Source organism: Staurois parvus, unplaced genomic scaffold (genome assembly GCF_062004578.1).
Source record: "Staurois parvus isolate SC_StPar_1 unplaced genomic scaffold, SC_StPar_1.0 ptg000126l, whole genome shotgun sequence".
In the NCBI taxonomy this organism is placed as follows: domain Eukaryota; kingdom Metazoa; phylum Chordata; class Amphibia; order Anura; family Ranidae; genus Staurois; species Staurois parvus.
Window position 1 is genome coordinate 584,815 of NW_028317922.1, and position 15,048 is coordinate 599,862.

General features: G+C 42.1%; 1 protein-coding gene and 1 long non-coding RNA gene across 2 annotated transcripts in view; one reads left to right on the forward strand and one right to left on the reverse strand.

The window, feature by feature from the left end:
• The window catches only part of LOC149466499 (uncharacterized), a 45,970-nt gene extending 43,084 nt beyond the window's left edge, over positions 1-2,886 (reverse strand). The window contains exon 1 of the long non-coding RNA XR_016312032.1: positions 1,081-2,886. This is a non-coding gene — a long non-coding RNA (uncharacterized LOC149466499). The remainder of the gene's footprint in view (positions 1-1,080) is intronic.
• Positions 1-12,945, forward strand: part of SAG (S-antigen visual arrestin) — a 39,519-nt gene extending 26,574 nt beyond the window's left edge. The window contains exons 14-16 of the mRNA XM_089672335.1: positions 1,128-1,183; positions 2,896-2,905; positions 12,389-12,945. Of these exons, the coding sequence (XP_089528461.1) occupies positions 1,128-1,183; positions 2,896-2,905; positions 12,389-12,491 (169 nt within the window). The 3' untranslated portion in view covers positions 12,492-12,945. The remainder of the gene's footprint in view (positions 1-1,127; positions 1,184-2,895; positions 2,906-12,388) is intronic.
• The last annotated feature ends 2,103 nt before the right edge of the window (positions 12,946-15,048 follow it).

Genomic DNA, 15,048 nt, shown 5'->3' on the forward strand with positions numbered 1-15,048 from the left:
CACATTTTCTCTCCATTATAGCCAGGACTAAAAATACAAATGAAATACAATTCTTTCCTTAGTCAAGGACAAATTAATTAGAATATTTAAAAATATAATATCCAGCCTGCTGTGTATTATCAGCTGCTTTGCTGGGGCCCTATTAGCAAGCTGAGGAACTTCTACCAGAACATCCTTAACACGCTCTAGAGTCTCTGACTTTGAGACAGTTGTGGTTCCTCTTCTGGGGAGTCAAAGTACCTAAAGGGATAATTCCCCTTTACCAAAAAGCTGCCTATGCAGATAAGGGGTGTCTGTGGATAAAGTGAAACGGTGCAGCTCTAACTAAAGTTGAATAATGCCCTTGCTATAGGTGTAGGCCATTTACATACCTCCTGAAGCCTGACTGGAAAACTCCCAGAGCATTGCTAGGTGAGGCCTAGTCATTACTGCTCACCTCCACCATCACAGGAGTGAGCTCTCAGACACTGAGTTCAGAGCTACTGTACCAGGGGAAAGAGAAAATGTGAGGGGATTGAATCAAATAAAAATCTCACTCTTTGATGGTGGAGGTGAGCAGTAATGACTAGGCCTCACTTAGAGATGTCCTAGAAGTATTCCAGTCAGGCTTCATGAGGTATATAATGGCAAACACCTATAGCAAGGGCATTATTCAACTTTAGTCAGAGCTGCCCAGTTTGTTTTTATCTACAGACACAGCTTATCTGCATAGTCAGGTTTCTGTTAAAGGTGAACGAACACTTTAATATGAGACCTGCAGACAGAGTACTTAAGCACACTGCATTGGCAGAACTTGTTGCACATGCCCAGGCCTTGTAAGGATGGCTTTCACACAGATTTCCATATTGTCACTCTGTAACCAATCATATTATGCATATTATCGAGCAGCTGAATCCACAACAACGCTATAGTCACTCTGCACAAAAAAGTTATTTTTGTATCTTTACAAATAGACTTGGCTATAGTAATAAGATGTAAATAAAAAGGTGTACCAGAACAGCCAAAAAATTGTGCAATACCACTCAAACCTACATCCCCATCTGACAGAAAAATACTGAACTTTGCATTTCGATTATTTACCTTTGTAGTATACTGGGATTTCATTACGTGTTATTTGTTCTTCACAGTGAGGTCTCTACAGAACTTCCTTTCATCCTCATGCATCCTAAACCAGACAGTGGAGGTAAGATATGATTTCAAGTCAACACTGATCAAAACACACAATGATTAAGGACAAAAAGTAGAAAAAAAAAACCCAGTATAATTAAAAGCAATATAACCATATGGATGTTGTATATTAAGACTTTGCAAATAATGTGATCCAAAAACTGTTGTGCTGAAAATACACTAAACACACCCTTGCAGATGTCTGAAATAATACCTTCAATAATGTGTACTAATTAATTAACATCTAGTGTAATGAAAAAGTCCACAAATGATAAGTGCAAATTAAAACTGTGTATGTAAAAACTCCAAAACTCCATCCATAAATACCCATATATACACCCATCACCTTTTCACACACAGCCTCTTACCAGCACTGAAGACTCCAAGCTATAGATGGTCTGTATAAAGATGTGTGGGCTTGCTGTAATGAATTCTTGCACTCCAGGAACACAAATCATGCTGACAGGAGACTGCAGAGTGTACCTCCTCTCTGAAGATGTTGCCCGGCAAATCAATCAGCAGCCTCCAATATCGTACCACCATCGGATTTAATAATATATAAACTACAAATCTACTCAATAGACTCCAATATAATTTGCATGTAAAATCACAAAACTACTGCTAGCACTGGCTCCAGTTGTCAGCACAGGCTCCGCCCCCGATGCGCATATCATCTGAAGATGTTCTCAAGGGGATCGCGCCTCCTGTGACAAGTTTGTAGCCACCAGTGGGCTAAAGCCTGCTGTCGGCTGATGTCACTGAGCCGGTCCAAGCTCTGAAAAGATCCTGACCATATGGTCAGAATCCATCCAGAAGCCTGGACTCGCACCTCCAATGAGAGCCTGAGCCAGCCGTTCCCACCCCTCCACAGCCCAATGCTCCAGTGAGCGCTGGGGGGACAACGCAGAGAGCCGGAGACTGACATTCACAGCTCTGTGCTCATAGCAGAGGGGGAGTACTGAGCATTCAGCGGTGTTTCAGTTCTCACTGCAGAGCCAGTGGGGGACTAATGTAGCATCAATCCAAGCTGAGTATAAATTTTTTTTCTTCTAAAGCTCATACTTCTCTTTTAAGTAGAGCAGAAGCTGATAATTCCCAAATTAGCAGAAATTACATCTTGTATTACATAATTGCTCACCAGTCTCTGTTATCAACAGTGACATTTTTGACCACTTCTCCATGCACAATTTCTGAAAGTTGCAAGATGCAAGGCAGTCCATAAACCTCTATTCTTTTTCTTGAGCCATTCCTTGGTGGATTTGCTAAAGAGTTTTGGCTCATTATTATGTTTAAAGACCAATTTATGGTTCAGCTTTAACTGTTGGACCAATGGCCTCACATTCTCATCAAGCAAGCTTTGATATGATGCATATTATATAGTTGCCTTAATGACTGCAAGCTGCCCCAGGCCCTGAACAGCAAAGCACCCTCAAACCATATATTATGTATCATATTTCTACCCCCGTTTGTCATGAGGTTCTTCTCCTCAAATGCTAAAACAGCTTGTTTTCTGTTATTGTGACCAAACAACTTTAGATTTGATTCATTGGTTATCTGGGGGTGTGTGTGTGTGTGTGTGTTCTTATTTTGTTTCCATGTGACAAATTTGCATGGGCGTATACTTACTTTTTCAAATGATTGTATATTATATATCACCATGCTATCCTTTTATGTTTCTTAATCTCATTATATTTGTCTCTTTTTTGCTGCTATTCAACACAATCACAGCTAAAGAAAGGTAAGACATACAGACATATTCAGACTTGGAGGCTGAATATACACATTGACATTTGCTTCACTACCTGCTTTCTTTGATATGTACCAATTGAGTACATATGGCTGAGGCACAGAGAAAGAATTCTTCACAATGGTGAGGAAGTATAGCAACAATAGGTGGTTGCATAAAAAAGCTCTGCCCTGACCAGCAGTTAGGAATGCTTTGAATAATAGTTGACTGTGCCTACCCATAAACTGTGCAGTAAACAGAAAATAATATTTGATGTGACTATGCTTTACCTTAAAGCAGAGTTCCAGTCATGTTTGTAAAAATTACAAGTCAGCAGCTACAAAAGCTATAGCTGCTGACTTTTAATAAACAGCCACTCACCTGTCCCACGATCCATCACTGTGCTTGGCCCAGCGGTTGTCAGTTTGTCTCCTCCAGCATATTTACTATGGGCACCCGTTTGTGACAGCTTATGGCTTTACAGCTGGGTGCCCACTGTGCATGCACGAGTGGTGCTGTGCACTGTGAATGGGACCTGTCACACCTCTCGAAAGACTACCGGAGGGAGAGGGGGGAATGAGAACTTCTGCTTCTGATTTCCTAGGCAGTTGGAGCGGAAGTGGGAACGGTTACCTGTCAAAATTAGGTACCAGCTCCCCCTCTCCTCCCCAAAAGCTCCATTTCACAAACAGGAGAGGCGGAGAAGGCCTTAAAGCGGAACTACCCCTTTTGCGTGGACCTCTGCTTTAACCCTTCTGTGGACAAACTGCCTTCTCTTAAACCTACAGATGTCAAATTTTGACTCAAATCCAGATCACCTGCTAATTTTCTATATCCCAGTCCTTGACATTTCATGTGCATATTAGTTATTTGGCTGTATGTGCCACTCTGATTACTTTGTGGTTTCAGCTCAAGGAAGGCCACTTCTGGTAAGACTTATCTAGATGGTGAATATTGTATAAGGGTCTTAAGGGCTTTTACCAGTTCAGAATGGATAAAGGTTCCAGAAATCTTTGGAATTTAAAGGAATATAAATTTGAAGTATTTCTTATTTGCTGCACTCACTTCTGTGATCAACCACAGTGTTTACAGTCCCCAATTCTGCCCATTTGTACCTCTGCAGAAAAATTTGGACAATACACTTGGAAAACTTGTCTACCGCAAAACTTTTGCTTGGGAGAAACTTTGTTGAATACCTTTTTTCTTGTTGTTAAGCTCACTTTTGTCATGGTGCAGGATTGGCCATGCCTTTCTCAAACTCACCTTTTTAGTATTGTTGTTTCTTGAGAGAAAAAAAAATCTGTGCTTAAACCTGAACAACTCACCAAACGAAGCAACTGTATAAATATCACAAAAGATATCATCACACACTTATATAAAATGTACAGCATTACTCAGAAAATTAATAAATACTTAAAAATAGCCAAGGGATTCCAATGTGTATGAGTACTGCTGCTCTGTGCTGTTTAACCATTTTAATTCAAATGGTCAAATAAATCTGATGAGTTGACCCACTGAGTACATTGTGATTGGTGTGAAATACAGGCCCTTTTTCCTCACCGGGAGTAAAGACTGGTTTTTCGGTGTTCGCATTTGTGGAATTTATCATTGAAAACACTGGTATGTAGACTTACAACTGCATTTAAAGTAGCTGAAAACCTGAAAAATGAAAAACAATGTGATCAGAAAGTTGAATAAAGAACAGCAGTAGAAAGCATTTAAGCTGAGGTTCATATCTGTCCATGCTCCCTGTCAGAGTGCAATCCTCCATGGTGTTCTCAGCTGGGTAAATCCTAAAGGTTTCACAGGTAAACACAATGCAATTTAGGTTATAACAGTATTATCTATCAAATTGTGCAAAAGACTACTGTTTTGGGGATTTGGACTTACAAGTACTTTAACCTCCTTGGCGGTATTCCCGAGTGTAGCTCGGGGTAACATTTCAGTACCAAGAGCGGTAACCCCGAGCTACACTCGGGAATACCATGCGGCGCTGCTCCATGCTACTGCATTTGTTCTTCACTTACCTTACCCTGCGCTCCCACGATGTGTCCCCTGCAGCGTCCCCGGCCATCTCCTTCGGCCGATGCCGGCATCCGGCTTCTGTGTCCTGTCCCTGTGACGTCGGGACGTACGGGTGCCGCCGGCGGCGGGAAATTTAAAAATTTTAAATAATGTCATTTTTTTTTTTTTTTACATAGTAAAACATTGCTGTCTCAACCAATTTCACATACATTTTGTCCCTAGTGCTTTGTCATGCGCCCCGCCTGCATTTCGTCTGTTCTTTCTGCCTGGAAACTGAGAAACGTCCATGGCGTCCAAAAAGTGTCCCTTTAGGTCAAAAGCGGGTTTAGATCAGCTAGAGAACAGCGATAGTAAATCAGAACCACTTGCAGAATTGAATGATAATGATTCGTGGGGAAATTCGTCATCAGACACTGAAAACAATTCTGTGACTTTGCTCAGTGATGTGCAAAATTGGCGCTCTATTTCAAATTTCAGTGTTTTCGGTTTGATTATATTATTGAATTAAATGTATTATTATTATGTTATTTTTTATGATTATTAAATTATAATTTATGATTTTGTGTTTCAAATTTTATCATACCCGGGATGTTTAATAGACTCTTGTTCGGACAGATTTCAGTGAGTTATTCCTAAAAATTACAGGCCTACAATAAAAAAAACTACAGATTTCCATGAAAAATAATGGTACCGCTTTCAGCACCAAAAATTTGAAATAATCATACCGCTAGGGAGGTTAATACACTACTTTCTTTCTTCTTTTTTTAGGGACATTCAAAAAGCTTGTATCTTTAGGCAACCCACAGTGCTTTGAGAATTCTATGTCATTTATTTAGTGTGTGTATGTATTTATTTATATATATATATATATATATATATATATATATATATATATATATATATATATATATACACACACACACACACACACATATATATATATATACATACATACATACATACACACACACAGTATATATACTTTTTTATAAAAATATAAAGAACCTTTACTTTACTATTTTACTAATAGACAATATAATCAAGGCAAAGGATTCCTAAAGCACTGTGGGTTAGCTAAGAATACAGCACAATAGAGCTGCAGTTTGTCTGACTGAAACGTCTAAATAAACTGTTAGATAAGGGATGTGTCACATACAGTCAGGTCCATAAATATTGGGACATCTACACAATTCTAACATTTTTGGCTCTGTACACCACCACAATGGATTTGAAATGAAAGGAACAAGATGTGCTTTAACTGCAAACTGTCAGCTTTAATTTGAGGGTATTTACATCCAAATCAGGTGAACGGTGTAGGAATTACAACAGTTTGCATATGTGCCTCCCACTTGTTAAGGGACCAAACGTAATGGACAGAATAATAATCATAAATCAAACTTTCACTTTTTAATACTTGGTTGCAAATCCTTTGCAGTCAATTACAGCCTGAAGTCTGGAACGCATAGACATCACCAGACGCTGGGTTTCATCCCTGGTGATGCTCTGCCAGGCCTCTACTGCAACTGTCTTCAGTTCCTGCTTGTTCTTGGGGCATTTTCCCTTCAGTTTTGTCTTCAGCAAGTGAAATGCATGCTCAATCGGATTCAGGGCAGGTGATTGACTTGGCCATTGCATAACATTCCACTTCTTTCCCTTAAAAAACTCTTTGGTTGCTTTTGCAGTATGCTTTGGGTCATTGTCCATCTGCACTGTGAAGCGGCGTCCAATGAGTTCTGAAGCATTTGGCTGAATATGAGCAGATAATATTGCCCGAAACACTTCAGAATTCATCCTGCTGCTTTTGTCAGCAGTCACATCATCAATAAATACAAGAGAACCAGTTCCATTGGCAGCCATACATGCCCACGCCATGACACTATCACCACCATGCTTCACTGATGAGGTGGTATGCTTAGGATCATACGCAGTTCCTTTCCTTCTCCATACTCTTCTCTTCCCATCACTCTGGTACAAGTTGATCTTGGTCTCATCTGTCCATAGGATGTTGTTCCAGAACTTTGAAGGTTTTTTTAGATGTCGTTTGGCAAACTCGAATCTGGCCTTCCTGTTTTTGAGGCTCACCAATGGTTTCCATCTTGTGGTGAACCCTCTGTATTCACTCTGGTGAAGTCTTCTCTTGATTGTTGACTTTGACACACATACACCTACCTCCTGTAGCGTGTTCTTAGTCTGGCCAACTGTTGTGAAGGATGTTTTCTTCACCAGGGAAAGAATTCTTCGGTCATCCACCACAGTTGTTTTCCGTGGTCTTCCGGGTCTTTTGGTGTTGCTGAGCTCACCAATGCGTTCCTTCTTTTTAAGAATGTTCCAAACAGTTGTTTTGGCCACACCTAATGTTTTTGCTATCTCTCTGATGGGTTTGTTTTGTTTTATCAATCTAATGATGGCTTGCTTCACTGATAGTGACAGCTCTTTGGATCTCACCTTGAGAGTTGACAGCAACAGATTCCAAATGCAAATAGAACACTTGAAATGAACTCTGGACCATTTATCTGCTCATTGTAATTGGGATAATGAGGGAATAACACACACCTGGCCATGGAACAGCTGAGAAGCCAATTGTCCCATTGCTTTTGGTCCCTTAACATGTGGGAGGCACATATGCAAACTGTTGTAATTCCTACACCGTTCACCTGATTTGGAGGTAAATACCCTCAAATTAAAGCGGACAGTCTGCAGTTAAAGCACATCTTGTCCGTTACATTTCAAATCCATTGTGGTGGTGTATAAAGCCAAAAATGTTAGAATTGTGTCGATGTCCCAATATTTATGGACCTGACTGTACCTGGATAGTGAGCCTGACGTGAAGAGGCAGGCTTCCCGTACAACTCTGGCTCAAGGACTGCTGATGGTGAGACAGCGGTCACAGGGGCACAGTGAGGTATGAGTGCCTGTGATCAGTCTGGTAACAGCAGGTGAGCTGATGAGTTGTAGGCAAGGAGCAGGGTTCTGATGCAGCCGTGCGGGATGGATGGATACTCAAGCGCAGCATGCTGAGGATGCAGGGTCAGACGAGCCGGGTTCGGTATCAGTCAGGCAGATCAGGCTTACAGCAGCTGAAGGAAGATTAGTCAGGTCACAGGCCAGGTCAGTAACGGAAGATCAATCAGACAGGAGCAGAGACAGAATAATAATCCAAAGACAAGCCAGAAGTCAGGGCAGGAAGCAATCAAGCGGAGATCAGGAACAGGCTGGTTCGGTATCAGGAGACAATCACTGGAATCAGGAAACACGAGCAGAGAAAAGACCATACGGCAATGGGACAACTACTGCAGCTAGTTTAAATAGCTCTTTTGGCGCCAGCATTAGTGACAGGCGCACGCCCGCATGTGTGAGTGCGCATGCACATGTACGCACTGATGTCTAGGTACCTGTACATCTGTTTGGCTCGTAAGGACTTTGCTCGTAAGCATATTTGTGCACCGCGGAACTTCACCTGCACTTTGGGCAGGTCTTCCTGATATTGCCCCCTCCCTATTGGCAGCCTCCGGATGCCCAATTGGCTCCTTCTTTGTGGGTGATCGAGAAAGAATTCACAAATTAAATTTGTAGCATGCACATTCTGTGCAGGTTCCCATGAATTTTCCTCCGGCCCATACCCCTTCCATTTGATTAGGTATTTCATCTGGCCCCTCCTTTTCCTACAGTCCAGAACAGCCTCGACTTCGAATTCCTCCTCTCCATCCACAATTATAGGCTCAGGAGGCCTTGACCTTTGATCAGAAAAGGGGTTTGGCACTGCAGGTTTTAGTAATGACACATGGAAAACTGGGTGGACTTTAAGGGATTCTGGTAATATTAATTTGTAAGAGACATCATTAATTTTAGGTCTTACCGGAAATGGTCCCACAAACTTAGGTGCTAGCTTCCTTGAAGGACATGCCATCTTCAGGTTGGTGGTGGTGAGCCAGACCTGGTCTCCTGTGTGCAGGATTAATTCTCCTCTTCTCCTTCTATCGCAGACCCTCTTCTTGTCCTCCTGGGCTTTTGTGACAGTCTCCTGTAACAATTTGTTATAAGTAGAAAAAAAACTTAGTATATCTTGAGCAGCAGGGACAGAAATTTCCGGCACAAGGTCAGGCAGGAAGGTAGGGTGAAACCCACAATTAGCAAAAAATGGGGATTGTTTGGTGGCAGCATGATTGGAGTTATTATATGCAAACTCCGCCAATGGCAGGAGCAATACCCAATTATCTTGGACAAAAGAAGTATAACACCTGATGTACTGCTACAGGGTCTGATTGGTCCATTCGGTCTGTCCATTGATTTGTGGGTGATAGGCTGAAGAAAAAGACAGTTCGATTTTCAAGGTTTCACATAGTGCCCTCCAAAATCTTGATGTGAACTGCACCCCTCGATCTGAAACAATGTTTACGGAATTCCATGGAGCCTGACAATTTCTTTAATAAAGACCCGAGCAGTTTCAAAAGCAGAAGGTGTATTTTTCAAGGGAAAGAAATGGGCCATCTTAGATAGCTGATCTACTACCACAAAGATGGCGGTAAATCATTCTGATGGTGAGCGTTCAACTATAAAATCCATTGATATCATCTTCCATGGTCTATCAGGTACAGGCAGAGGTCTGAGCAACCTCCAGGCTTTATTTCGGGTACTCTTATTTTGGGTACATATGGTGCATGCGTTTACCTAAGCTTTACAGTCTTTTCCGATATCTGGCGACCAGAATGTGCGTTGTGCTAGCTCTATTGTCTTGGAGACCCGAAAGAGGCCCGCTAAAGGATGGTCATGACAATATCCAAGGACAAGGGTCTGCATCTCCTTGGGTACCACAATTTGCTCACCTTTCTATAGCAGTCCATCCTTACTTTGTACTGTAACTCCAGGTGGGCTGGATGCTCCTGCCGATGCCTGCTGTAGTTGGAATAATAGGCTGGTCTGTAGTAACAAGAAATTCCCTGCCGGTAAAATGGTGTCTGGTATTGGGGTATCTTTTGGATCCTCGAACATGCGTGATAATGCATCGGGTTTGGTGTTCTTGGATCCAGGCCTATAGGTAATGTGAAAGGTAAATCTTGAGAAGAATAATGCCCATCAGGCCTGACGTGGTTTAAGGCGTCTAGCAGTCCTAGTCGGATGTGTGGCTCCTTCTAGCAGGTATCTCCATTCCTCCAGAGCTACTTTAATTGCCAGAAGCTCCCGGTCCGCTATGTCATAGTTCTTTTCAGCTGGAGAGAGTTTCCTTGAGAAAAATGCTACTGTTTGCATTAATTCCTTGAGTCCTTCCCATTGGGAAAGGACTGCCCGAACTGCGTTTTCTGATGCGTCTACCTCTAGGATATAAGGCAGTGTGGAGTCTGGATGGCTCAGAATAGGGGCAGCTGTGAATAGTTCCTTCAGGGCTTCGAAGGCGGCCTGTGCTTCCAGAGTCCAGTGGAAGTGGACCCCCATTTTGGTGAGCTGGGTAATGGGTGAAATGAGGGCTGAGAAGTTTTTAATGAATTTCCGGTAGAAACTGGCAAAGCCTACAAATCGTTGGATACCTTTTTTATCTGAGGGGACTGGTCAGTCCAAGATTGCTGAGACTTTCTGTGGGTCCATTTTAATTCCTGCTGTGGAAATGATTAGCCCGAGAAATGGAATACTCTGTTGCTCGAATTTGCTTTTCTTGGCCTTGGCATAAAGTCCGTGCTGACGAAGTCGTCCTAAGACCTTTTTAACATGCTCACAATGGATCTCCAAGGATGTGGAAAATATTAGGATGTCATCTAGATAAACTATGACAAAAATGTCAAGGTAATCTCTGAAGATATCATTGATAAAATGTTGGAAGGTAGCAGGTGCGTTGCATAATCCGAAGGGCATGACCAAATACTCTAAATGGCCAAATCGGGTGTGAAAAGCAGTCTTCCATTCATCCCCCTCCTGGATACGGACCAAGTTATAGGCTCCTCTTAAGTCTAATTTTGTGAAGATCACTGCAGTTTTAAGTCTTTGGAAAATTTCGGGAACCAAGGGAAGGGGGTAACGATTCTTTACCGTAATTTTATTTAGTTCCCGATAATCCACACAAGGTCATAGGGATTGGTCCTTCTTTCCCACGAAGAATATTCTCGCTCCTGCTGGAGATGTAGACGGGCAAATGAATCTCTTTTGTCATAGTATTCAGGTGTGTGTGCTTACTTTCCAGCAGACGATGCTTGTGGTTCACCTTGGAGCAGAGAGATAATGAACCCCACTTTAACATTTTCCGTGGAGAAGGTTCTTGGCTGGAGGTTGAAGTAGAGCTGACATGCGCTGAGGAAAGCTCTAAACTTGCTTCGGTTCAGGAGGCGGCATCATGCCAACAGTATTAGTGAGAGGTTCTGTGGAAGTCCTGGCTGTGTTAGCTGCAGACACAGGAGCAGGTGTATCCAGCATCTGCATGCGTTCCTCCAGGTGCACATATCCTTCCTGCAGAGTTTTGACTGCTTGGGTCAGTGCTGCCAAATGCTGACATATTTCATCCAGAGGTGAAGGTCCTCTTCCAGGCTCAGACATGGCCGTATGGTACTGTCACGTACCTGGATAGTGAGCCTGATGTGAAGAGGCAGGCTTCCCGTACAACTCCGGCTCAAGGACTGCTGATGGTGAGACAGCGGTCGCAGGGGCACGGTGAGGTATGAGTGCCTGTGATCAGTCTGGTAATAACAGGTGAGCTGATGAGTTGTAGGCAAGGAGCAGGGTTCTGATGCAGCAGTGCGGGATGGATGGATACTCGAGCGCAGCATGCTGAGGATGCAGGGTCAGACGAGCCGGGTTCGGTATCAGTCAGGCAGATCAGGCTTACAGCGGCAGAAGGAAGATTATTCAGGTCACAGGCCAGGTCAGTAACGGAAGATCAATCAGACAGGAGCAGAGACAGAATAATAATCCAAAGACAAGCCAGAAGTCAGGGCAGGAAGCAATCAAGCGGAGATCAGGAACAGGCTGGTTCGGTATCTGGAGACAATCACTGGAATCAGGAAACACGAGCAGGGAAAAGACCATACGACAAAGGGACAACTACTGCAGCTAGTTTAAATAGCCCTTTTGGCACCAGCATTAGTGACAGGCACGCGCTCGCATGTGCGAGTGCGCACCGATGTCCAGGTACCCACATATCTGTTTGTCTCGTAAGTACTCTGAGCGTGTGCATATTTGTGCACTGTTAGCAGGCCTTCCCTGACAGGATGATTCAATGTAAGGGAAGAATAGCCTTGCAGAAGTAGATCTTGCAGAAGCAGAAAGGTCTTCCCTCTCAGGGGGGTGCATGAACAGCAACCTTAAACTTTCAGCCTCCTATTTGGAATACATCCTCCAACATCTTTAAAATTAACCTATGGCAGGCCATTGATGATCAAGTATTTAAGGGATAATAAACCCCAAAACAAAACGTTTTATATTGCAGTATACCAATTCTTATATATTGTTGCTGTATATCATTAACAGTCATTGTTTCCTCTTTCGCAGTGAACAGGAAGAAGATCTTGTATTTGAAGATTTTGCACGTGATCAACTTAAAGATGAATTGCAACCTGAAGAGAAAGAGGAAGAGGAAGAAGACGAGAAATGAGTGGAAAGTGAAACTCCCCAATATACAGTATATTATATCCTCTTACATTGCAGCTTGTATTATCACCTTTCTACTGCATAGGAGACATTGGAAACAGTAATGAAACCCTGAATAGTACACAGTATAATTTAATGCATTATTCTCCTTGGGTGTTGTATCAGAGTTTATAGATATATTAAACGATAGTGTAGCCCTTTAAACCATTACAAGTGAAAAGTGGAAATCAGTGGGACCCACTCTGAAAATTTTTAAAAATAACATGATATGCTACAAACTTTAAACAATAAAGATTTTATTTTTTAGTTTTCTAGTTAAGAAATATATATATTCATGTGAAAAAGGTACACCTTATGGAAATTGTTGAATTTTTTCACGGTTGAACAAACAATAGATTTTCATTCAAACACTGATTACAGATAAAGATGATATACATGAATAAAAACTCCAGGAAAAATTGCCTTTTCAATAATTTATTCAACAAAATACCAAAAGATGTTATGGTATACAGTGGAAAAAGTAAGTATTAAAAAAAAAAGAAAAAGAAGCTGGGGAGTCCGCCAGAAGCACAAGATATGGGGAGGTGCCAGTAGATATACCTAGTAAGATGTTGCCTAAGAACAATACATGAAAACCAGAAAAAAAGAAAAGAAAGTAGGCTACACACCTATAAGGCTTTCCTCAAACCAATGTTTATTGTATAACAAATATGTCATAAAAAAAGTAAAAAGACAATGCATCCAAGATACAGATACCAATCTCAACCATATCGCCCCCCCCCCCCCTCCCCCAGAGAGAGTTCCCTAAGATGGGCACCCCCAAAAATAGTGTACAAAGGAGGTACCTAATCCGCCATGATACGAGACCACAGCACCAGCACCGCTTCTCCCCAAGACACCCCCCTCCAGCCGGAATACATGTGTCTGTGTTTGTGTGTGTACATGTGTCTGTGTGTATATGTGTCTATGTGTGTTTGTGGGTGTATATATGTGTGTGTGTGTACATGTGTATGTACATGTGTTTGTATGTATATGTGTGTGTACATCCATTTGTATGTGTTTGTTTTTATATGTGTGTGTGTGTGTAAGTTACTTTTAATCTTTACTCCTTGACTCCCTGTCCTTTCAGAACTGCTTATTTAGGACTTGTTTGTAATAGGAGCAAGGACAGATGTTACTTTGCATAGCAATTCATGCTCCAATCGCTTTTTAGAGGCATTTGACACATGATAAAGAGGCAATATGTTACCTCCTCATCACCTGTTTTAACCCAGTAACAAGCAGCATCACCACACCACAACCATGTGCAATTCGCACTCAGTTGCAGGGAGGTTTTAGTTCAACCCCATTTTCTTTTTTTATTTCAGTGAAATGTATTCACAGTGCACTGTGAGTAGACTTTGCTGTGTCACACATTTCACAGAGTCTGATTTCCAATGTACAGATTTGCTGAGAGGAGGAGTTTAAGGAGACAGAGTCAATACAGGATTCAAAGCTTGCAGGTATCATGGGAGCTGTAGTCCTTAGAAAATGAAAGTAAAGAGCAGAGAAGAAGTTGAACACCATGCTGGAAATCCAGGAAGTTGTGGAAATAGATGGCCAGCAGAGAAACAGCAATCACAACATAAAAGGAGGTTACTGACGCAAGCTTACATTGGTTTGTCAAGGGGAACTATTGTTCCTATTGTTGCATTTGCCATTACCATGCTGATGTTTGAAAACAAAAGTATAGGCTGGGACTTTAGACCTCCTTTAAGGTCAATGGGACCCCTTTGCATTGCCACATGGTGCCACACACCTGCTGGCTTTGTCTTTTGCAAGATGCTGAAATAGCTCAGTTGGGAGAGCATTAGACTGAAGATCTAAATGTTCCTGGTTTGAACCCGGGTTTCGGCATCTGTTGTAGGTTTAAGGAGAGTCCACCTGTCTGTGAGCTGTTGCTTTACTCATGAATCGGGCTAGCGTATGCTCCATGCTTTGGCTTCTCACCTGTCTGTTGCTCGTTACAGAGCGGTGGCTTAGTCTCACTGGTAATTTAGTTGTGAATCTTGCTGCCTTTTCTCTTTTCCAGCAACATGCATGGACATAAAAATGTAAATTCTCCATAGGCTCCTGTCACACCAACTTATAATAGCCAACAATTGCTGAGGAATACACAAGCCTTAAGACGAAAAAGCTCAGTTGGGAGAGCATTAGACTGAAGATCTAAAGGTCCCTAGTTCAATCCCGGGTTTTGGCAACTGCCTGTGTTTCTTTTGGTGTAACGCTTCCTGGCAAGACTGGGCAGTCCAAGGCCAAGGTTTAGAAACTGGTTCAGTGCATATTAGGGTCTCGGGCGCAGCACATTTTCCTTCACTCTGGTCCTTTGGTAGTACTATGGCTGGTTTAAGGCTTCTTTAGAGCAGTGTATTTGGAGTCCTCAAAACTTCTATCTAGCTTTAAAATGTAAAGCCATATATTGCTTTCCACATTGCATTTCATTGATTTCTAGCCTACTCGTATGAATTTGAACAATCTTGAATATTGTAAACTGACTTTGTGAAGATCCACCAACATTTTCT